At 36.6% G+C, this 25,645-nt stretch overlaps 1 protein-coding gene across 1 annotated transcript in view; it reads left to right on the top strand.

Annotated features, from left to right (window-relative positions):
- MTHFD2L (methylenetetrahydrofolate dehydrogenase (NADP+ dependent) 2 like) overlaps positions 1 to 25,645 on the top strand; it is a 129,379-nt gene that overhangs the window by 86,020 nt on the left and 17,714 nt on the right. The window contains exon 7 of the mRNA XM_065877218.1: positions 17,856 to 17,981. Coding sequence (XP_065733290.1) covers positions 17,856 to 17,981 — 126 coding nt within the window. The remainder of the gene's footprint in view (positions 1 to 17,855; positions 17,982 to 25,645) is intronic.

Here is a 25,645-nt window from a genome sequence, read left to right as displayed (position 1 = left end):
GGTCAAAAAAGGAATCACAAGGAAAATTAGCAATTACTTTAAACTGAATGGAAATGAAAACAACACAGCAAAACTTATGGAATGCAGTTAAGGCAGTGCTTAGACAGAAATTTATAGCTGCAAATGTCTGTATTTAAAAAAGAAAAAATGTATCAAATCAATATCTTAGCCTTCCAACTTGGAACACTAGAAACAGAAGAGCTGGCTGTACTCAAAGGAAGCAGAAGGAAGGAAATAATAAAGTTTACAGCATAAATGAAAGTAATAGAGAATACAAAACAATAAAGATTATAAACAACACCAAAATTTGTTTTTTTGAAAAGATCAACTAAATTGATACCTAGAATGACCAGGAAAAAAAAAAAGGGAAACATCAAATTACTAAAATCAGGAATGAAAGAGAGGATATGACTACCAACCTTACCAAAATAAAAAGAAATTGTAAGGGAATACTATAAAAACTATAATGAGAAAATTCCTAGAAAGACACAGACTACCACAACTGACACAAGAAGAAATAGAAAATCTGAGTAGACATTTAACAAGTAAGGAGATTGAATCAGTAATTTAAAAGCTTCCTCTCACAAAGAAAAGCCCAAGCCCAAACAACTTCACTAATAAATTCTACCAAATATTTAGAGACAAATTCATACCACTTCCTCAGAAACTTTTCCAAAAATAGAAGAGATGGGAGCATTTCCCTACTCATTCTACAAGGCCAATATTATTCTGATATTGAAACAGACAAAGAAAAAGTACAGACCAATATTCCTTATAAATATAGATCCAAAAATCCTCAATAAAATACTAGCAAGCTTAATCCAGCTATAAGTAAAAAGGATAACATACCAATACCAAGTGGGATTTATACTAGAAATATATGGTTGCATTAACATACAAAATCAATTAATGTAATACACACCATCAAGAGAATAAAGGGCAAAAGCTATGTGATCATCTCCTTAGATGTAGAAGAAGCATTCAACAAAATGCAACATTCTTTCAAGATAAAAACACTCAACAAACTAGGAATAGAAGAAACTTTCTCAGTTTGATAATAGGCATTTTTAAAAAGTCCATGGCTAAAATCATACTTATTGGTGAAAGAGTGAATGTTTTTCCCTTAGATGAAGAACAAGACAAAGATGACCATTCTCACCACTTTTATGCAATATTATACTGGAGGTTCTAGCCAGGGCAAGAAGAAATAATAAAAAGCATTCATAATGGAAAGGAAAAAGTAAAATGATCTCTATTTGCAGGTGACATTATCTTGTATATACAAAATCCTAAAGAATCTAAAAATTATTAGAACTAATAAATGAGTTTAGCAATGTTTCAGGACACAAGATCAATATATAAAAATCAATTGTATTTCTATACATTAGCAATGAATAATCTGAAAACACAATTAAGAAACAATTCCAAAAATAATAAAATACTCAGGAATAAATTTAACAAAAAGAATAGAAAATATCCTACTCTGAGAAACAACAAAACATTTTCGAAGAAAATTAAAGGCAACATAAATAAAAAGAAAGATGTCCCATATTCATTCATCCCATGTTCATAATTTTCCATATGATTTTTAGGATTAAGTTGTCAATTTCTGAAGAAAGTCTGCTGGGGTTTTGACAAGAATTTCACTGAATCTGTAGAACATGTGAGGAGTATTGCCATCTCAATGATATTAAGTCTCTTTAAATCAATAGCTCTGGAACAACTGGATATCCACATATGCAAAAGAATGAAGTTGGACTGCTTCCTCATACCATACACAAAATTTAACTCAAGATGGATCATAGACCAAACATAAGAACTAAAGTTATAAAACTCTTTGAAGAAAATATAGCAGTAAATCTTCATAACCTTGGGCTAGGCAAAACCTTAACTATGACACCAAAAGCACAATCAACAAAAGAAAAACATAGATAAATTGAAGGTCATAAAAAATTTTAAAAACGCTGTGCTTCAAAGGATATATCATCAAGATAGTAAAAAGACAACCCAAAGAATGTGAGAAAATATTTGCAAATCAAATATCTGAAAAGGGATTTTTATCCAGAATATACAAAAAACTCATACAGTTCAGCAGTGAAAAAACAACCTAATTAAAACATGGACAAAGGATTTGAACAGAGGTTCCTCTAAGAAGTTATGCAAATAGTCAATAAAATCACATGAAAAGATTCTCACCATCATTATCATTAGGGAAGTGCAAACCAAAACCAAATACGATACCACTTCACACCCACTAGGATGGCTGTAATCAAAACTGCAAATAATATCAAGTGTTTGCAAGGAAGTGGAAAAATTGGAATCTTCATACATTTCTGATGGAAGTAGAAAATGGTTCAGCTTCTTCAGAAAATTATTTTGCAGTTCAGGATGTTAAACATGGAGTTACCATATGACTCAATAATTCCATTCCTAGGTATATACCTCAAGAAAAAGAACACATAACCCCACACAAAGCTAGTACACAAATATAGCACCATAGTATGAGTCCATTTATATAAAATGACCAGACTTGACAAATCCGTAAAAGAAGTATAGATTAGTGATTTGGACTAGGGGAAGAGAGAAGTGGGGAGTGGATAAGAGGTTTCTTTTGAGGATGATGAAAATAGTAAAAAAATTGTGGTGATAAATGCACAACTTTGTCATTGTGGTGATGAATACTAAAAGCCACTGAATTGTAGATTTTAAATGGGTGAATCATATATCAATAAAGCTGCTAAGAAAAAAAATGCTATGGACAGAAATGACTTGGGATTAATTGTGGTACACACATAATTCAGACTTTCTTCCAAATGAGATGAGATATTGTATCAGTTGAATCAGAAGCAGTCATTGTCAAAATTTGCAGTTTTTAAAAATATGCATACATATATGTGTATATATTTCTTTTCTGCTCATCATTGATATTATAGAAATTTTGAACCTTTAAATATTTTAGTCAAACTAAGTGTACTAGAGTGGAGTTGAAATTTTATAAATGAATCATCTAAATTTTATTTGCATTTTCTTCAAAATCAATTGGAAATTTCAAATCTAAGTATTCAATGAATGGAATACCAAGACTCTGCAGGTTTTATTGCACTTATTTGCATTTATTACAAACCTTAATTTATTGAAATATAGCTTTATGACTCAAAGAATAAATAGAAAAAATTAAATGTGAGCTATCAAAAGCTGTATACACATCTAATTTTTAAATTCTATAATTAAAATTTGGAATATCTCAGTTAATGGTATGAATCATTTGATGGAGTTCATTTTTTCAATAGGATAAATTCATAATCGGTATTAGAATACACCAAAATTTTCATGGATGTATGTAGTCATTAGGATCAAAATTAGGGGAAGAAAGGAAAAAGAGATGGCACAAAAAGTAAAATCAGAAAATATAACTGAGACAGTGGAACACTTTAAAATTATATAAATAATTTTATGCCATTAAATTTTAAAACCTAGATTGAAACTTAAAACCTGGATAACATTTTAAAACCCAGGGGGGAAAAATGACCAAAATTGGCCCAAGACGTAGAAAATCTGATTAAGCTGCTAAGTATAAAATAAATTGAAATGGTAAACAGAGTTCTTCATATTAAAAGACATAAGTAATAGATGATTTGGAGATAATTTCTATTAATTCTTTAAAACATAAATAATTATGCTTTATACAAACTTAGTTATGGGATGGCAAGGAGAGGGATAGGTAGGGGAAGGGTGACAGAAAGGAAGAAGAAACATTACCCAATTTAATTTATAAGATTATTATAATGATATCACAACAGGACAAAGGTGACAGGGGAATAAAAAGCCCTCAGCCTAGTCTTATTTCTGAATATTAGTAAATTAAAAACAACAGTACTAAAAGAAGACAAGAATTCAAATTTTTAAAACTGTATAACTATTACTCTTATAACCTCAATGGATGCAGAGAAAGCAATTTATAGTAGTCAACACCTATTCATGATTTAATAAAACAACAACAAAGAAACAAATTTCTAAAAAATCAGGAATAATCCTAAAAGCTAGGAATAAAGGAAATTTTCTTAATCTAATGAAAGTTATCAATTGAAAATAAATAGAAAAAATATAATCAATTTTTAAATACTAGAATTATTCCCTTTAATTTAAGGATAAAACACAGAAAACAACTATTTCTTCTATTTTTCCTGGCACTCTCTGTCATTTTTGCCCTATTCTATTGGTTAGATTGATTTCCATGGCCAGGCTCAGATTCAAAGCACTGGAAAAAAGACTCCACCTCTTAAATAAAGGAACTACAAGGTCACGTTGACCTAAAACAAATAGACTGACAGTTATTTCTCCAGCAAAAATGTATTTATTCCAGGTCAGCAAAGAATTGCAATTCAGGGTTTGCAACCATGGTGAGCCATGTGCAAATCCCCAGCAAAAAAAACAGAGAGAACTCTTTTATAGAGGGGAAAAGGAAGTTGGGAAGACTGAGTAATATAAATGGCTTTATATTGACTGAGTTGTGACAGTCTCTCATTGGCTGAGCTCTTGCCAGGAAAGAAGAGGAGGTCTTTCCCCTTCCTGTTGGACTCTGCTATCAGCAGAGGGCATGGGAACTCCCCTTTCTGGTCTCCTGACTCTATTTATTTAATGTTTCTGTTTATTAATTTTTTATAGTCACATGGTACGGAGTTTGAATATAGGGGAATGGGGATAAAAATTAGCCTTTAATGCATTATATAACATATTTCATAATGCTATATATGCTTACATATATGTTCATAAAATAAGACAAAATTAAAAAAAAATTATTTTATATTGGACTATAGTTGACTTACAGTATTGTGTTAGTTTCAGTTGTACCGCAGAGTGGTTCAGTTATTCATATACTTATATCTATTCTTTCTCAAGTTCTTTTCCCATTTAGGTTATTACAGAATATTGAGCAGAGTTCCCTGTGCTATACAGTAGGTCCTTGTTAGTTATCTCTTTTAAAAATGACAGTGTATATGTCAATACCTAACTCCCAATTTATTCCTTCCCCCCACCTTTCCTCTTTGGTATCCATAAGTTTGTTTTCTAAGTCTGTGAGTCTGTTTCTGTTTTGTAGATAAGTTCATTTTATAATTTTTTTTAGATTCCACATATGAGGATATCATACAATATTTGTCTTTCTCTGTCAGACTTACTTCACTTAGTATGATAATCTCTGGGTCCATCCATGTTGCTGCAAATGGAATTATTTCATTCTTTTTAATGGCTGAGTAATATTCCATTGTATAGATGTACCACATTTTCTTTATCTGTTCATCTGTCGATAGACGTTTAGATTGCTTCCATGTCTTGGCCATTGTAAACAGCACTGCAGTGAACATTGGGGTGCATGTATCCTTTTGAACCATGTTTTTCTCCAGATATATGCCCAGGAGTGGGATTGCTAGATCATATAATAGCTCTATTTTTAGTTTTTTAAGGAATCTCCATAGTGGCTGTAACAACTTATATTCCCACCAACACAGTAGGAGGGTTGCCTTTTCTCTGCACCCTCTCCAGCATTTATTTTTTGTAGACTTTCTGATGATGGCCATTCTGACTGGTGGGAGGAGGTACCTCATTGTAGGTTTGATTTGCATTTCTCTAATAATTAGAGCTGTTGAGCATCTTTTCATGTTTGCCTCTTGGCCACCTCTATGTCTTCTTTGGAGAAATATCTGTTTAGGTCTTCCGCCCATTTTTTGATTGGGTTGTTTGTTTTTTTGATATTAAGCTGCATGAGCTGTTTGTAAACTTTGGAGATTAGTCCCTTGTCAGTTGCATCATTTGCAAATATTTTCTCCCATTCTGTGGGCTGTCTTTTAGTTTTGTTTGTTTTTTATTTTGGCCATGCCATATAGCTTGTGGGGTCTCAGTTCTCCGACCAGGGATTGAACACAGGCCACGGCAGTGGAAGCGCTGAATCCTAACCAGTAGACCACAGGGAACTCCCTGTCTTTTCGTTTTGTTTATGGTTTCCTTTGCTGTGCAAAAGCTTTTGAGTTTAATTAGGACAAATTTTTACAGAAGAATACTTACCTTTACCATATGTCTTGCTCTTTGATTTATGCCATGGACGTTATGCTGTGCTATTCCTTTGAAAAAAAATGCTGATTGCTACTGCATTGTTTCAAACCCACACAGTTTGAAAAATAGTAGATTATAACATAAGATATGCATGTACAGTAACTTTCTCTTTTTCCAAATGTTTTGTCCAGGATAATATATGAATAACTGGTATATCCTCAGTATGTATCGGATATTTTCTATGCAGCAGGCAATGTTCTAAGCACTTTATATACATTATTTTGTTCACCTCTCTAGCCATTCTTATGAAGTAACTATTATAATTATTCTAAATATGTAGGTAAGAAAGCTAAGGCTTAGGCAGGTAATTCTTCAAGGTAACCCAGGCACTAAACTATAAAGCCTGAGTCTGAATCCGAGTCTTAGATATTGGCCAGGGAACAGAGGACACTAGACAAGCACTTAAAATTTTCCATGGCTAGTATTTTTGTTATGGATAATTCTAAATATACAAGTTAGTAAAATAGTAATTTGGTGTATTGTACAATCTGCTAAGTTTAATATTCTCTATATCCAGATTTGTACAGCAAGATTTCTAGAGCAATACGTTGTGTGGTAGATGAAGAAATACAGTTTGCCTAATTTGCACATATGGAGGCTTCATTATTTGTTTTTCTTTTAGCAAGCAAAGCACTGTTAAGTTGTCCTTCCAAAGTACTTAAACGTGTTAAAGTCAGTTGTTTATGCTCGAGATTCTGATATTTGTAGACCTGATTTAATTCTAAAAACATTTCTGTTATTTGGTGGCCAGTTATCCAAACCACTGTATACTTAAGCATCTATTAAACACTTCCCTCTTTCCTGAGGTTGCCATGTAAGTATCAAGGCATGGTGGGGGTATTTAGTTCTCAATATTATGTTTCTAAATTGGTATCCAATAAGATGTCCTTCACCTTATTTGGTCCTTGCCAACTATCTGCATAGATGCTAGTCAATTTCTTTCTAGTGGCTTTATCACTCTGCTACAGGAAACTCTAAAAAAGTGTCTAAAGCATCTTCCTAGGCCCTCCTTGCATCCATTTAATTTTTGGGGGCCATGACACCTCCTCAACTTCTACACAGGCTATGAGGAAAATGTCCCTTTGTTTTTGGATATCCCAAACCAATGCTGGATTTTTTGCCAGTTCTCCAAGACACAGCTCTAGGCAATTTGACTAGCAACCTGTCCCTGGGAACCTCTTAAGTCTAAGCTCTCATCACTTCTTCCAAATTTCCTGACTCTTCATATTTAGCACTCCGATTTTCTAGTTTGAGTCTCTCTACTCTTCTGCAGGGGAGCAAAATTTGCCACCCCAAAATGTGTTTCTCTGGCATGAGGATTAATTTAGGTTGATTATTTTTAAGAAACAGAAGATTCAAGAAGTTTTTGTTGTTACCTCCTATTTAACTGCCTAAAAGAATTTAGTTGAAGGGCCTGTTCCCAGAATAGAGCTATCACCAGCAAAAAGTAATGGGCTAGGTGTGATGGGGGAAACTTGGCAGGGCCTAGAGATCAGAGTCCACTCTGTCCCATCATCTGTGCATGGCCCAGCAAACATTTGTTTACCAAACACTTGTTTTTCCATCTCCATGTGAATTGCCTTTCTTTTCTTTGAAGTCCCAAACTCCCAGCATCCACTTTTGTCTTTAGCTGAAGATGGTATTTAAGTGAGGGGTTTTGCCATTTTCGTGAGTTACTCAGTTTTCCTGGGTCTCTCCTATGTATACAATTTATTAAACTTTTGTGTGATTTACTTCTGCTAATCTGTCTCATGTAAATTTAATTCTTAGACCAGCCAGATGAACTTAGAAGGGTAAAAGAAAATTTCTTCCTCCCCACCACTTCTAAAGTGCTAGTCTTTTGAAATCCAGGAGCCAGGGAGCAAATTCTTTCTTCTTGGCTTCTCTTTCTTGTCTGTGTCACTTCTCTAAGTCAATAAACACAGGCTGTCTTAGCTGATGCTTGAATACTTAAAGGAGGTGCACAGTGCAAGCCTTGACAGTTGGCTTTTCTTTTTATAATGCAAGTGCCTAAACTGTAGAACCATCTACTTCGAAGAGGCATCCACTTCAAAGATGGCTATCTTGAATAAACACATTGTCAGCCAGTAGATAAAGACCCCAGCTACCCATCCCCTCTTTAGACTTTAGAGAAGTCTAAACATACTTCTCTGTTTTAGAGATCTTGGTTGATTTTGATAACTGATGATTTGGGCTGCTTGTTTTCTTTCTTCCTGTGCTGTTAATTCCCATTCTTATGTTTTAAATTCACCAGTAAGGAGTGAGCCTTTGAAACCCTAGACACCCCTCAACCCCAATAAAAAGCAGAACCCCAGTCCCATGCTCTCTCACTCTCTCTCTCTACCTGTGACCTTGCTCTGTGGTCCCAGGTGTGCCATTTAATTTCCAGGTCCTGTAATCAATAAGGAATTTTTTTTTAAGTTTCTTGATGGTTATTGCTGAGAGCATCTTGCACAACACTGGTTATTAATAGGCTGCGACCAGCAGGCAACAAGGTGGAAGAAGAGAAGGTCTAAGAATAAGTACAAAGGAAATAAGAGAGTTATGAAAAAATAGTTTGTATTTCCTAAATATCGGCCTTATTTGCATACATTATTTAGACTCTCTGGCCTTCAGGAGCTATATTTTTAAGCAAAAGGAATTAGACTCACTGGTTTTCAAACTGGACTCTTGAGAACCTAAGGAGCCTTTGATTGCCTGCAGAGCTCCCCCAACCCTACCTTCTCTTTTCAACTAATACATCTGTCCTTGCTTTGATCATTTTACATACTGAGCTTGGTAAACGTTTTTCCTTTATTTTTTTTTTTTTTTTTTTTTTTTTTTTTTATGCGTTACGCGGGCCTCTCACTGTTGTGGCCTCTCCCGTTGCGGAGGACAGGCTCCGGACGCGCAGGCTCAGCGGCCATGGCTCACGGGCCCAGCCGCTCCGCGGCATGTGGGATCTTCCCAGACCGGGGCACGAACCCGTGTCCCCTGCATCGGCAGGCGGACTCCCAACCACTGCGCCACCAGGGAAGCCCAAACGTTTTTCCTTTAAAGAAAGGGTGAAAAAATGTTTGAATCCCATTCCATTTGTATGCTGTATATATATGCTCTGTATATAACATGGTGATTGATAATGTAGACCCTTACCTATTACCCCCACTGGCCTCCAACCTCCACCGATGCCCCCAGTCACCAGTGTCTATTTGAAGGGAACATAGTTTTGTTAATGGGAGGAAGAAAAGAGAAACATGCATCTTGCCCCAAAGGTCCACTGGACTTTGCAGAGAAAAGGTTCAAGGAAGAAGCTGAAAGAACTACTCAAGAGTGATCCTATGAATTTCTGAAAACAAAGGATTCCACACCCCTAAATGATCAAGTAGGGTACAGAGCAGGGCCCTGCTGGCCCTCAGCTCTGTAAGGAACTTAGTACTGGTCTGGCACCCCAAGGATTACAAGCTTTGGAAGCAGCTGGAGATTGTCCTACGTATAGACATTACTCTCATGACAGGCATCATAGTCAAACATGTATCAGATAGGAATCAAGGAAGCCAGAGAAAAAGAAAAAAGAGGGTATGTTCTGTGGTCATTGCCACTGACTCACTGGTTTATAAACATTTCTTCAGGATTCCTAGAAGTAACAGGAGGACACTTTGGGGAAGACACTGAAGTACTCTTACTACTAATGTTGGTTCTATTTAGCTAGGATGAAGACACTGAAGTACTCTTACTACTAATGTTGGTTCTATTTAGCTAGGATGCATTTAGCCATCATATGACTGTCTCCAAAGTAAATACTGTTGAAGAAAGTTTTTCTAATCTAGACAGAAACATATACATTCATACAAATTCCATTGCAATTACTCTTGTTATTTATGTAGTAGGACAACTTCCAGCTGAAGGAGTGATCCACCTGAAAAAGCATGAAAAAGCATGGTGTTACTTTTACATCTGAGCAAGGGTTCTGGTTTTGTTCCCAGCCTCACCTCTGACTCATCATTGTGAAACCAAGAAATCATTTAGCCTCTCAGCACCTCAGAATCTCCCTTCTGTGAACGAGGATAATGGGTAAACCTTCTCTTGCTTCACTGAATTGTTGTGAAGTTTAATTAGATGTTTTCACAGCCCTTTGAACTCTACTAATTAAATTGTTGTGTAAATACGGTGCTTCCTTTTATCAGGATGCCTTGACTGAGCTGTTTCATAAAGAAAGATGACTATGATAGGAGGATTCATAGGGAAAGGATTACTTTTAAAAAAAAAATCATGTGAACTGAGTTCTGAGATTGTCAAAGCAGCATATGAAAATACCTAGTTGGTGTTCTAATTGATAAGAATAAGGATATAGCCTCTGTGTGCTCAAGGGGTATTGGTTATACCTTCATATAAAAGTAAACTTTGCTCCCAAGGTCTAGAATAATGTCCTGTTTGTACTTTAAGTATTGATATTGTTTTTTAAATATTATTCAGTATATTTTGCTAAGACAGCATTGGTGCTTTATTTCATATTTGTCATATAAGTAATCACAAAATAACAGATTTGCATCCGCTTAATAAGAAAGTCATAACCTTTGAAGTAATGTGATTCTGTGTGGATCATCTGTTGGTTAGTTTACTTATCAGTCAAAGAGATTTCACCCACAACAGAGAAATCTTAGATGAATCATAAATCTTCTTACTAAATTTTCTGATGAGAATATTTCACTCTAAAATAGTTATCCCGGGCTTCCTTGGTGGCGCAGTGGTTGGGAGTCCGCCTGCCGATGCAGGGGATGCGGGTTCGTGCCCCGGTCCAGGAAGATCCCACGTGCCGCGGAGCGGCTGGGCCCGTGAGCCATGGCCACTGAGCCTGCGTGTCCGGAGCCTGTGTTCCGCAACGGGAGAGGCCACAGCAGCGAGAGGCCCGCGTACTGCAAAAAAAAAAAATAAATAAATAAATAAAATAAAATAAAATAGTTATCCCAATTATTTTTGAAAATCTGCATTAATAAAGACCTTTTTCTCCTGCTAGAAATAACTTCGTAGATGGATTAATTGGCTTGGGGGAAAAAAACCACAGACTACCTCCATAAACCTGCCTTGGGCTTTAGTATATAATTTTATTTGTAAGCTAGAAATTTCCTAATTCCTCTGCAAATTTTATCTTTCTAGGCTTTGAAAAAAATCTAACACAGCTTTCGGCTCAGTATGAGACTAGATCTTAAAACCAATTCCACTTTCCATGTTTCTGGTGGGGGGGGGGGGCGTAGTTAATTTTATGAAGTAATTGCACTTTGGGGATTTTTCTAGCCAGCCAGGAGGTAAAAGGAACAAGCCAGAGGAAATGGAGAAACATAGGCTGGGGGAAGAGAAATAATAGGATAAAAGCTATTAGATTTGTACTGAGATTTGGAGGAATCTAAAAGAGAGACTATTTTTAGTTTTTCACCTTTTGCTTGCCTTGGCCAAGACATCTTTTAAGGGAACAATTTTGGAATCTAAATGCCTTTGGATACTTCCTCGAAAATATAAAAAATGTGGCTTCCCTGGTTGCACAGTGGTTGAGAGTCCGCCTGCCTATGCAGGGGACACGGGTTTGCACCCCGGTCCAGGAAGATCCCACATGCCGCGGAGCGGCTGGGCCCGTGAGCCATGGCCACTAAGCCTGCGCATCCGGAGCCTGTGCTCCACAATGGGAGAGGCCACAACAGTGAGAGGCCTGCGTACCACAAAAAAAAAAAAAAAAAAAAAAAATATATATATATATATATATATATATATATATATATATATATATATAAAATGCAGACCATTAGATGTTTGCAATAATATTCCATTATGTTCTATGGCACCTCTCAGAAGAACACTTGTTCACATCAGAAGTTCCACAAAATGTCTATTATAATTCTAAATTTTCCTTGGTTAAATGATGCCATTTACAAAGGTAAGTATAAGAATTTGGGATATTGTGCAAATACATGTAAGAAGCAGGAGTCTACATCAGAGGCTGAAAGTGCCGCTTCTTTCCCTGGTCCCTCAGCACCCTGACCCCACCTTGTCCTAGTAGCTGGCCAGTTTCCAGCTGCAAACTTGACTAATTTACAGTTCCCTGCAGATGGAAAGATTTGGAGAGATTTCACCAACAGAACAAGAGAAGACTGAGGCAAGTTCATAAAATGTTGCTAAGTGACCTGAGGAAAAGATTTTCCACAGGATTTTCCAAAATTCAAGAGACACTTCCTCAATTTTTCAGTCCTCAGGGTCATTTTGAGGAATGGATTTATCCAGCTTACTCCCATCCCCTCCCTCTGAACTCTTTCCTTATAGATATACAGAAAAAGATGACAGCGACAGAGACAAATTGTGCTGTAAGTAATAACACTGATTTCCACCAAGGACAAAAGTTATTTAACTGAACAAATAATCAAAAGATTCCTAAAATGAATTTCTTATTTAAAGAAGACAAAATAAACTCAGCATTTGAGGAGCTTTAATGAAAAGAAATCAGAGTTTGGACTCAATGCAAAACTTAACCTCATCATCCCAGTCACAGAGGCCAGCAGCTCCCTTTACCAGCAAGAGGCTCAAGGGACCACAGAGGCAACCATGGTTTCCAAGTTGAGGTCCTGGACCATGGCCAAGAGAAGTTCTTGACTAAATTTTCACAGGTCCCCAGTATTGTTGAATACTTGGCTTCTCCCAAATATCACCCAAACAATCCATTGATTGACAAGACAAATCTGAGTTTAGGTTACAGAAGCATGGGAGAACACTGTCTTGACAGTCGCATAGGAGCAGTGGTGTGCTGGAGCTAGCTTCTATCAGCCTGTGAAGGATCCTGAACATCTCTTCCCAATTCTATGTTCAGTGATGTCACCTCGGTAGCTTGAAGTCAGCCATGGTAGGAGTACGTATACCACAGAAATCATCAAATTCCACAAATCAGGGATTTCCCCCCAACAGGGAGCCACTTTACCTTAGTAACATCTCGGGGTGTGGAAGCAAAGTTGGGATATTTAAGAGATGTTGAAGTTTGTTTTAAGGCAAGTCTCTTAATGTGAAAGTTTGATTAGGATTAGGTAAGGATCATAATATAAAAGTTTAGGATTGGCAGACACAACAAGGAGAGAATTCAATTAAAGCAAGGATTTCCAAGAGTCTTGAAAATTTTGATACTATCTGTTGAAAAGTCAAACAGTTTGATGTTAATTAAAATGAGTCTTTCAATATGTTCTTGAGACAATAAAATTACTTGAAACTTTTATCTTTCTGAGCAAGAGTTTCCTGGAATAATAAAGTCATGTTGATGAAGACAGTGAAATAGTAAAATCATATTAATGTATACAATAAGCTATGTGGGTGTGGATGGTTTCAGTTCTCACATATAATGCTCGAGCCTTCAAATTATATAAGAATTAAGGATAGGTTTCTATGGAATTATCACATCAAAAAAAAAAAGCTCATAGGAAATGTTCACTTGAAGGTTCTATTCATTTTCAACTTTAACAAAAAGCAAAAATTTTTTTTTCTGATTTCACATTCTACTGGTATCTAATGTCTTTTCTTTTCCAAATATATAAATAGTTTTTAATGATATTTCACTTTATCAAATGATAATTTAAATATGTTACAATTGTATATTGGGGGAAATAAATACATCATGTCTAAGAAATTTCTTTTCAGTGTCCTTAAAGACACAATTAATGAGCAACTTTACATGTCCAAGCATTTGTCTCTAGAAGACAACAATATAAGTGGACAACTTAGAGTATTTAACATATCTGAAGTAGACATCATACATGCCTATTTGTTATCATTTCAACTAAGTACAATTTGCATTATTTCTTTCTTTTCTTTAGTAGAATAAAAGGTCAGAAGTCTACAAGGGTTCCGAAATGAATGTTAAAGAAGAAAGAAAAAATTTAAAAAAATTTTTCTAGACAAAAGAGAATGTTTAAATCATAGAACTGGAAAGCCTCATTTACCTTACCAATTCAATCTCTTCCTTACCCTATTGTGAATATTTCTAATGAGGAATAAGGACAGTATTTCTCTTTGTGGCTTCTTTTATTACTCTTAAAATTCTCTATATTGAGCTAAAATGTATTCCCTTCCTATGTCCCTTCATTCTTCCTTCTGAAAATATATAAAGTAAATCTACTCCCTATTCAGTTTAACATATTGGAGACACTGCGCAATTATTGGATTTTGATTGTTTTTAGTTTTTTTGGGTTTTTTCCCCTGAGATAGGCAGCTTGAGTTTATTCAACCATTCCTCTATTTCAGAGATATTCGGCGTGTGGACCAGTACTGATCCATGACTGTTTCTTACCCTCTGGGAACTATAATCATAGGTCCACAACAAGATAAGGAAATGTGGCAGAATATAAGTCAACATACTGCTTTCTTCATTGAAAAAGTCTTGCTATGAGAAAATAAAGCTAGCTGAATTCAACAGCTTGTTTAGTGATACAGTTGCTTTACATTGTGGCACAAGCTTTTTCATCTTATCGAAGACTGACAGTAAACAGTTGAACTAGTTAATTTGATAGCACTGGCTCCATATGACATGATTTCTAGATCCATTCTAATCATTCTTCTCTAGCTCAGCCTCTAGAATACAACCAACATTTCCAGAGAGAATCTGCTGAAAATATAGTGGAAAACATTACATCCCTGTATCTGGACACTATTTGTCTTAGCATAGCCTAATAGTTTTTAATGAGTTTTTAATCAAGTAAAGCAACTGATCAGAATTATACATGTAACCCCTTTCTAATTCTTATTGCTGTTTATCGTCCATTATTCCTATTAGCTATTCTATCCAATTTTGTGTCATTTGCTAATATGGGCTATGCAGCTTTAGCTGTGTAAAAAACAAAAAACCCCAAACTCAGTCACTTTAAACAACCACCTTTTAAAAAAAATTTCTCATGAGTCTGGTTCGGCTGGTCAATTATGGTGACCTTGGCTCATTTCTTCTGACCTTGACTTGGCTTGTTCAAGCCTCTGCCTTCAGCTGGTGGTTGGCTAGTTGACTGATTGAAAATGGCCTCCACTGAAACAACTCAGCTCTCTTCACAGGATTTGAACCTGCCAGTTGGCTAGCTTGTACTTGTTCTCAAGACTGTGACAGGGTTCCAAAAAAGACAGGAAGCACACAAGACCTCTGTAAGGATCAGTCCCATCTCTGCCATAAAGTAGAGCAGGCAAAGGTGGAAAATGGACCTGGAGGAAGACAAAGATAAAGCAAACATTATAATGCCAGTGTGTTCTTCGAAGTTCTTCATACAAAATTTGAAAATGGCACTGAAAAATAGTTTTCATGGAAGACCTCAATAGACCTTTTTAACGGATGCATTGATAAACCATTTCAGAATATGTTATTTAAACAGTCATGACTGTACCAATGAGAGCTTTTATACAGCCCACATTTTTCCGTCATGTTAATAAGGGTTCAGTGAAAAATTCTGTCAAATGTGATGCTGCAGTTCAGAAATCATCATAGTTTTCTGAACATAAATGATCATCACTGCATTATTTATAATAGCAAAATATTGGAAAGAGTGTGCAGGAATGAATGACTTATGGTAATTCATATAATAAATTATTTCATGTAGTTTTAAAATTTCAAATAATTGATAAAATAGGAAAAAGTTCACAATTTAATTTTAATGCAAAGTGGTAAGATATACAATGAAGCATGGTGCAAAAAAATTACAGGCTTTTATATCTAATGTAGAAGTATTTTGAAATCCTAGAAAGAAATACAATAAAAATATACTTCTTGTCTTTGGATGGCAAGATTATAATGATTTTTGTTTTACTCTTAAACTTTTAAATATTTTTCAGATTTTCTGCAATGGACATATGTAACATCATCATCAGAAAAAAATGCATTCAGGTTTTTTCCATTTTGTAATTTTCCTGGGAATTAAAATCAAGCTCACATTCCCCTCTTTTCTGAAAATTGTGCACTTGACCATTCCCAGTTGATATTTTCTGAGATATTGTATTGAACAATTCTAATTAGGAGGGAGATCTGGATCTTTCTCAAAAGCATAGTAGCTGGATTTTAGTAACTATTTCATCAACATTTTGATTTTAAAAATACTTCCTGCAGTCATAATCAATTATGGTTTCTTTTTCTATTGAATGCCAAGAAGAAACAGGATTTTACGACTATCTTTAGAGCAATACTCAATATCGATGCTAGAACTGGTAAAAAGGAAGAAGTTCTATGGGATAGGATAGGAAAGCAAGAGAAAAAATACATCTCAAACATTGATGCCATCTTGGTTGTGTCATTATGTGGCTGAGGAACCTATCAGCTAGCTACAACTATTTTGGCACTGTTTCTTTATAGCCTTTCAATTCTTACTAGTAGTAAAAATCATATGCCACAAGGCGACATTTAAACCATCTGGAATGCTTAAATGAATATTCAGATGCTAGAAGAAAGCATCTGCCAACACAACAACAGGTAACCCTTTTCCAGCAAGGGATGTAGCAAGTGAAAGTGAGTAAATCACCCACCAGACAAAATGTCCACCAGAGGCATTCTAGTGGAGTAAAGATGGACACTCAAATTCTTTGATTCTCTTCCCACTGAGAAATGGCATCTCCATCCCTCCTTTTAAATCTAAGTGGATTCTGTCACTGCCTGCCCAAAAGAATATGACAGAAGTGACACTGTGCCAGTTTCCAGGTTCCAGTCTTAAGTGACGGGCGCCTTCTATTTCCTATCACTTGGAACACTCACTCTTGCAAGCCAGCTGCCAGGTTGTGAGAAGCCCAAGCTGCATGGAGAGGCCACACCCACGTGCTCCATTGGACAGCCCCCACTGAGCTCAGCCACCAGGAGCATCAGCTGTAGCCCTGTGAGTGCGCCACCTCGGACAACCAGCTGCATCACAGCTTTAGATGACTTCAGCCGCAGCCACTATCTGACTCCATTTATATGAAAGATCCCCAAGAAGATCCATCCAGCTGAGCTCAGTCAACTCACACAACTGTGGAACATAATAATTAGTTGTTGTTTTAAGACACTGAGTTTGGGAATGGTTTGTTAATTTATAACAAAAAAATTGGAACACTAGCCATTCTTAGCTGGTACTGTTGTGCCTGAAATAAAATTTGAAGAGTTATAAGATACAGATGGTGACATAACATCTCTGTAGAGCTATCTTTCAAACTTGAATGGAGAAATAGTGAGTAGAACTAACTGTTTCTTACACCATTCCAAGTCATATACAGACATAACGAATCAAAGAAACCAAGAAAAAAATAAATATAAAGCTCAAGATAGCCTTTCATGTTTGGAGTGGATGAGATAATACTTTGTATTCAGCACTTTACAGTTTACCACAACCCTGAGGAATATGAATTATTACCATTTTCACTTTTTTTCTTTTTATCCTTCCTCCCTCCCTCTCTTCCTTCTCTCCACCTCCGTCTTCCAAGTTGTTTTCACTCCACTCACCCTCAGCAGGAGCCTGTTTCATCTCCATAATCTTCCCATGCTATTTATAGTACGTGAAATACAAAAGGATGCTGCTCAAGTGGGTGTCCATTTGGAGAAATGCTTTGGTAAGAAATTGCTTTGGTAAGCAATCTCTAAGGTGAAAGGGTAAATCCTGGCGGGATTTCACCCAGAGATGCCCCCATGTGCTACCTTTCCATGACAATAAAAACATTAGATGTATAAACTAATGTATAAATTTCGTTATACTCAAGGACAAAGCTTAAGTATTTTCCAGTGTTTTACAACTCTGTTTTGCTTTCAGGTATCCCAAAGCTGATTACATCTGATATGGTTAAAGAAGGTGCTGCTGTAATTGATGTGGGTATCAACTATGTCCATGACCCAATGACAGGAAAGACAAAATTAGTTGGAGACGTGGACTTTGAAGGTAGTAAACTATATCTCTTTTGATAAGTGAAGAAAAACAAAGATTCTATGCTGCATGTTTTGAGAGTAGAAAGAGAAACTTTCCCTTCGATTGGGGCATTATTATCAACGATTACATTAATCTTTCCTCTGAGGAAAAGAGTTTAATGACAATTACATATTTCCTTCCTTCCTTCTGCCTGACTTCCTTCCTTCACTGCTTTCTTCCTATCTTCCTTCCCCCTTTCTTTCAGCCCTTCCTTCTATCCTTCCTTTCCTCCTTCTTTCCCTCCTTGGGAGAAAAATATAATTGTACCATTATTATTTAGTTTTAAGATGAAATTCCTTATAGTGCATTTTTTAAATGAAACAATTCAGCCGGCCTTTTATAGTGAGCATTATTTTGACTTTTGGGAGTGTGTCTCTATACTTCATCATCCATGCTCTATACTCAGCCATTCACTCTCGGAGCGAGAAGACATCTTAGGGTGTGTTTGCTAACTCTATATTTCAGATCTAGACCGTTACCTGGGTCAAAATTCTTCACTTGTGTTTTAATGAGGATGAGAAAAAGGAGCTAGGCTAACATTTCCATGGCCAGTGAAGGAGATAAAGCACCCATTGTGTAGTAATAAAAAATTTCCAACCCAATGCCGTATCTCTACAGATGAGGAAACCAACTGCAAGATAGATATATTTTTAGATGCCTGATCCCCCAATCCAATTTTACTTCCAATATCTTTGTCAGATACTTACCTGCATTCAGGTTTTCAGTATAGTCTAGGAATCTTAGATGTCTAATGCTACAGGCATATAATAAAGTGGAGATATTTTCATACTAGAAATATTTTATATATTCGATTGATCATTCCGGCCAAAAAATCAGGGCCATGCGAGAACTTCCTTAAGTTATAGGTGTGCCTTTATAGACAAATTGAAAGGAAAAATGGTGCTCTGTCTAAAATAATTCAAATTTTACATTTTCTCTTGGAATCTCGTCATCAGCTGATGGTTTGCCCGAGTCCTAGCATGGTGTGGAATACAAATGAATATGCAGGGACTCAGAAGTGTCCTTCTGAGTAAGGTATTGGCCCCATGTATGTGAGATTCCAGGGTGCGTCAGGGACCAGGTCCAGGTAGGCAAGGTGAGCCTGGTGCTAAAAAGAAAAGAAAAAAAAAAGAAAACCTGAGAACAAGATACTCTGGGGACAGAATGGTGAAGAGAGCAAAGTACAGATGGGCCTTATTATCTGCTGCCCTCATAGGCTGTCATTCGCAGGGCGCTGCCAGCCTAGCAGGGTGGCTCTCCAAGTGAACGTGCGTGTCTGTATGTATGTGTGTGTGTGTTATGTGTACGTGTTGAACTCTTTAGGAAATGACCTTTTTTCTTTATTTCATTTTTTCATGTTCAATCACTAATGTCAGATATCAATAATATATTTGAATTTCTCAACTTGAAAGAGTGAGGGTACATTTCATTTTAAAATGTATTTTGTTTCTGACCTTATTTCTTATTCTTTTGCGCTGTCATTCTGCTTCATGATTACATTTTAGTTACCAGGTTTATTGCAAAATCGCCACGCGCTTATAATGCACCCAGATGGCACAGACAGCACATAATAACCAGCTCGAGGCAAGAAAAGCAGGGATGTTAACAGCTCACAACCTTGACTGTGCTTGTGGGGCATGCTCGCTCAGCAGTTGGCAATGTTTTATAAGACCCTTCTCTTATATGATGTTTCATTGGTCTCAGATCATTTCCATGCATTCTTATGTTTAGCTAAGAATTTTTTTTTTTTGCTTGTAAGGGTATTATGAAAACATTAAAAATGAGCATTTTGGGGTGGGTGCACATGCTAAGTCACACATGGATGTAGTATCTATTCAATTAAATTTCAGTTATGTGTATCTAAGTATATAATGAAACAAAAAAGGAAATGACCATGAGAGACAAAGATATAAGATGAGCAGGAAAGAGCATTGGGCTGGGAGACTGAAGAGATGCTCTTAGACCTAGTATGGCAACCTGATAATTTTGCAACCTTTCTGGCCATCAGTGTTGTTATCAGTTAAATGATAACAAAGTTGGCAACGGCTCCTTCCAGCTCTAACACTTGGTGCATCTTGGACATTCAGCTGAGTGCTACCACGATTGTGTAAAAACACAGAAACTTTCAGAAAGTCCGGTTTTTCTGACCCTATCATAAATTACACCCATGTGACTGATAATATTACTCTTGTTGCCCTGCTGGTTTATGGAACCAGAGCCCTAAGGAAGACCTGGACTTGGTAAAGAAAGCCTTGTCGGTGAGGCCATGACTCAGCCACCCAGAGGAGCACGCAAGTGATAGGTTTTGACATGCTGCTCTTCAGGTCGTTGATCAGGACTTAACTTGAGGTGTGGGATGATCCTGCAGCTGAGAGGGAGGAGCTTTCACGTGGGTTCTGATGCAAAACTTACAGGTAGTGTTTGGCTGTAAATTGCCACAGGGAGTGTGGCTGCTTTGTGAGTATCAGTGAAAGTTTCACTATAACCGTAGCCAAGATAGATAAAACAGATACAGGTAAAATCCAGTGCTGAAGTAACTTGTCCTTGCAGAAATCTTTAGCTCACTAATAAAGGAAACAACATGGCCTATTTCAAGTAGATTACTTTGATGGGAATGATTTTTAAAGAAAGATTTCATCCATGACCTCATTTGGGCACTGTTGGAAATATGTAAATAACTGCAAATTATTTTACAAATTCAATGATTTATAAAACCAGGAGTCATTTAATCTATTTTATTTCTAAGGAAATATAGATGCCTATGTGTATTCTTCTTCATTATTAGATATTTTAGCTTCAATTTTAAATCAGTCTTCTCTCTAAGAAGAGTGATATTTTATATCAAATACAACATGAAGATTGCATCACCCTTACTATAGTTCTTGACAAAAGGAAATAAAAAAACACCCTAAATATTTCCTTTCGACTTTAAGGACAGGTTTTTTGTTTTGGTTGAGATATAATTTCCTCTAGACCACCTCTTCCTTCATCTGCTAGGGCTTCCTGCTCTTATTTCCTGCTCTCATAGCTAGTGTTTCTGTAGCGCTTACAAGTGTGCTAGGTATTGTTCTCAGGCTTTTACATATGATAACCCTATAACCCTATGATAACCCTATCATTTTACATATGATAACCCTATAATTGTTTAATTTTGATTCAGTTATTATGACTACCCTATAAGGTAGGTATTGTTATGCCAACTACAAATTGGCACTTGCCATCTGCCTCTACAAGGATTAAATCAAGAGCTGCTGCAGTTGCTGACCTTCAACACCCCCTGAGAGGAGTTCAGGGTGGAGATCAGGAAGGAGGCACTCTGTACTCTGGGAAAAACTGGCAGAACAGGTCTTCAGATAGAGATTTGCAGGAGAAGATTTTATGAGCCCAATTCTTGCATCTCCTCGTATCTAGAGAAGCACTAAAACCCTTCATGGTGATGCCTGCTCGTGACTAGCAGTAACCTTCACGAGACTAGCAGCAACCTTCTGCAAAAAATATGTGCTTGATTGCATGTACTTCCCCTTCACCAGAATCACTGACCTTCCCCCCCACCTCTTTAAATCAGTTTCTCAGAGCTTTCCGAAATCCTGTCTCCCGGGCTATAGTCCTCATTTTGCCCCAAATAAAACTTAACTCGCAACTCTCACGTTGTTTATTTTTTTTTCAGTTGACAGTTATTATGCTGCATTTTGCAGAGGCACACAAAGCCTGGGCATCTTGCCTGAGAGGACATAGCACAGGGGGTACTGTGGGTTTGTAGCCACTCATCATTTTTAACCTCTATTTTCTCGACTATCCTATATTTCACTTGGTTGATACTTTCCTTTCAGGACGTTGAATTATTTCTTTTATCCCCCGCCCACCTTATGTATAATAGCAGGTTTTAAAGTGCCTAAACAACAGTATTGGTGTACAACAGTCCTCACTTTGCATGCTTCTGATATACACAAATTTCAATTACCACGGATTAGCTAAATAACACCAGTCCCCCAATAGAGTGATTTGAATTTCAGTTAGTAATTACATCAAGTGCAAACTTCTCTGCTAGCTCTTTGGGGCACAAATCATTATGTCAGTAACAAATGTGCATCATGATCTGTGACCAATCATACCACTTCTTTCAAAGTCTGTGGGCGATTGGTCATGGCACATCTGTTATACAGTTCAGACAGCAAAGTGTGTAGTTCTGTTGACTCTTTGTTTCTCAGTGATAAACCACGTAACATTTTGCAAAAATAGATCATGCAAAGAGAGAACTGCCAGCAAAGAAATGAAAAGTGATAATTCTGATAGTGAAATTTGAAATAGCTGACCATGGGATGTTGACAGTGCCACCGTTTGCCATTTGAGACTCTAGATATACAGCCAGACGAACTTTTCGACATAAATGAGGAAAGTGGTTGTTACTGAAAGGATGACAGTGTCCCAGAGGAAGTGACACTGGCATAAAACTCTACATTAAAGGAACTCTCAGAGATATTTCATGACATAAGAAAGGGCAAAGACAAAATGTTGGAAGTGGATCCAAACTTAGAAAGGAATCTGACAATTCATCAAGTCATAAAAGAGGTACTAGCTCTGTGTTATAAGGTATACGACCAGGGGAAGAAAAGCAGTATTCAAACTACTCTTCAGAAGATTTTTACAAATAAAGAAAACACTTGGATTCTCAATGTTTCTAATGTTTAAATTATGGTATAATAAATAACTACTAGTTTTACTATAATTTTCAATTCTCTACACATTTATAAACCACAGTAAGAGAGTTTTTAGTGTTTTGACAAAAAATTTTTAGAGGTCGTTGAGCGAATGTAATATCCCCCCATTGATTATTAAGATTACTTTGTACTGTTTCAGCTTGCACAGTCATTTTTATGATCTTCATTACTGTAAAAAGTGAGCCCTCCCTGCATTTATCTCCATGTTCAATAAAATTCATGAGATTAGTGGTCATATAGTTCAAATTCATATCCACTGTCATAATCACCTCTACTACACGATTATTCAGTTGTGTTTGATTACAGTTTCTAAGTATTACTACCCATGGAGGTTATGCAGTGTTGGAGGCATTGTTTGCTTAGCAACTTTTCTAGGCCTTTAAGTTATTACTAAAGTGCTATTTTGTTTTGTATTGAACCTCAGTTATAGAACTCAAGATAGCGCGTCATTGCTTCCAGCATCTGACAGGTGCTTACTGCTACCTTTCAATTACTTGAACATGCCTCCCCTCTTCAATTTAAGACATTACAAGAAGAAACGGTATTTTAAAACATCAGTGACAAAATTACTGTGTACGTCGAAAAATTGTTTTTCATTACAAACAATCATAAAATAAATAATCTTCTGAAAACCTTAAATTTGCTAATATAGATTTAAAACAAAACAAAACAATGAGGCATACCTACTTTCACTTGGAATTTCTTTTAATCATTTTCTGTTGGTAGCTTTGAAAGGAAGTTCATACATTCCTAACAAAGAAGGCTGTATTCTCATGAAACAGAAATAAGAGATGATGTAGTATGAGGTGTAAACTGCTTCTTCTGAATAATGAGCTGGAAAACAGTCTATGGGCCAGGACTCAGAAGCGCAAAATTACAATGCTTTTATAACAGCCATTCACTGAATGGATTTGGTCAGCTGAACAATCTAATTAATGACTTCCTATGCTGTTACTTCAGCTAAGCTTGTTCACATTGGTGAACAGTCATATGCCTCATTTACACCTTGTAGATAACACACAGATATGTCTGTGGAAGCTTCAATAGCTTTGCTTCAGTTCTGTGATGAATTCTGCAGGGATTGAGGTGGAACGAAAGGAACTGAAATGTCTGCTCTGTATTTCCACCCATCTCTCTTCCTTGTCTTCAATTCTTCCATCCCTGACCACTCTGCTCCACTTACTGGTCTGTAAGAAAGCAGGGAGTAAGACAATGCTGGGAAGAACTGGTGAGAAGAAAGCAAAGAGATGGGAAGGAGGAACAGTGGGTAGCACTTTTCTCAGAATCAGAATAGGCGGGGTTAATGTCTAAGCATGATTCTCTTTGCTGACTTAAACTTATAGGATAGTAAATAGAAAGTATAGAGGTAAGTCTAAAGGTACATATATTGTTAATGGAACTGATTTAAATTATCAGGATAAAGAAGCCACGTTTGATGTGTCTAATCCTCTAACACAACCAATAGTTTTTTTTTATAACTACAGTTGCTTCTAGACATTTTGTGTATGCATATTTTACATACTTTGAGGAATATATGACTTATGCACTTAAATTTTTATCAGTCATTTTCCATGCTGAGGTCCTAGTTCATGGTTATGTTCAGTGAATGTATCATGGTTTGCCTCGCTCCTTCTCTCTTGTTAAATGCTTGTTTCCCTTTTTTCCCCCTCTAAGTATTATACTAGAGTATAGCTTAAGCTGCTATAGCAAAGGGACACCAAAATACATGAACTCAACAGAATAGTTTAGTTCATTCTCATAAAAGTCCAGAGTTAGGCAGACAATCAGCTCTGCTTCACTCAGGGATACTGGTTTCATCCATCTTACTTTTTATATTAGTTTGACAGAACTGCCGTAACTAAGTACCACAGACTGCGTGGCTTGAACAACAGAAATTTATTTCACATAATTCTGGAGGCTAGAAGTCAGAAATCAAGGTGTGGCCAGGGTTATTTCTTCTAATGCCTCTCTCCTTGGCTTATAGGTGGTCATCTTCTCCCTGTATCTTCACATCATCTTCCTTCTGTACATGCCTATGTCCAAATTTCCTTTCTTATAAGGACACCAGTCATATTGGATGAAGGCCTACACCAATGGCCTTATTTTAACTTAATTACCTCTTGAAAGACCCTCTCTCCAAATACAGTGACATTCTGAGGTACTGAGGTTGACTTCAACGTATGAATTTTGGGGGGACACCATTCAGCCTGTAACACTATTCCACTTGAGCATTGTTACCCACGCAGTTGAATTGCCTCCTCATCCATGGTTCCTTCCATGGAGGTGAAAGAGAGATGAAGGCAAGTGACTTCACTTTTGAGAAAATTGAACTGGAAGATGCACGTATCATTTCTGCTAGCATCCTATTGACCTGAACATAGTCACATGGCTGCTCCTATGTGGAGTAAAAAAGATGTGGAATTTATAGTCTCTAGATGGGCACCATATTGGGTGAATAACAATCCATTCTGTATATAAGAACTTGAAGACCAATCTCTTACTTGGGAAAAAAAAAGATTTCTTCATCCAGCGTCCATATACCATTCAGTCTATCCTAAATTCATTCTGTTATGAAAACCTCAGGGACAATCTCATCATTGTCTGCTTGTTTTTTAGTCAGTTTCAAAGCATGAGCTGCTTTGTTTTTCCCTAGGGGGTTAGTGGATGCCTAGTGTCCGCGAAGTTATGTCTTGACTCAGCTCTTACAGGATTAACTCTGATCTCTCTGTAGGTAAAGGATATGTAGATTTGCAACGGAATGTGCATAGTCAGGATAGCCTCATCAAACTATCTGGTTCTAACTACACTCATTTTTATTATTCAATCATTGGTAGAGACTAGACACTTTTTGACTACTTCATGCAATGTCAAAAATTATATCAAGACCTTTTGGAGCTTCCATTTTTCATAACTCTACCT

Source organism: Phocoena phocoena, chromosome 5 (genome assembly GCF_963924675.1).
Source record: "Phocoena phocoena chromosome 5, mPhoPho1.1, whole genome shotgun sequence".
Classification (NCBI taxonomy): domain Eukaryota; kingdom Metazoa; phylum Chordata; class Mammalia; order Artiodactyla; family Phocoenidae; genus Phocoena; species Phocoena phocoena.
The sequence above is the reverse complement of the archived record's forward strand: the minus strand, read 5'-3'. Positions and strand labels throughout refer to the sequence as shown.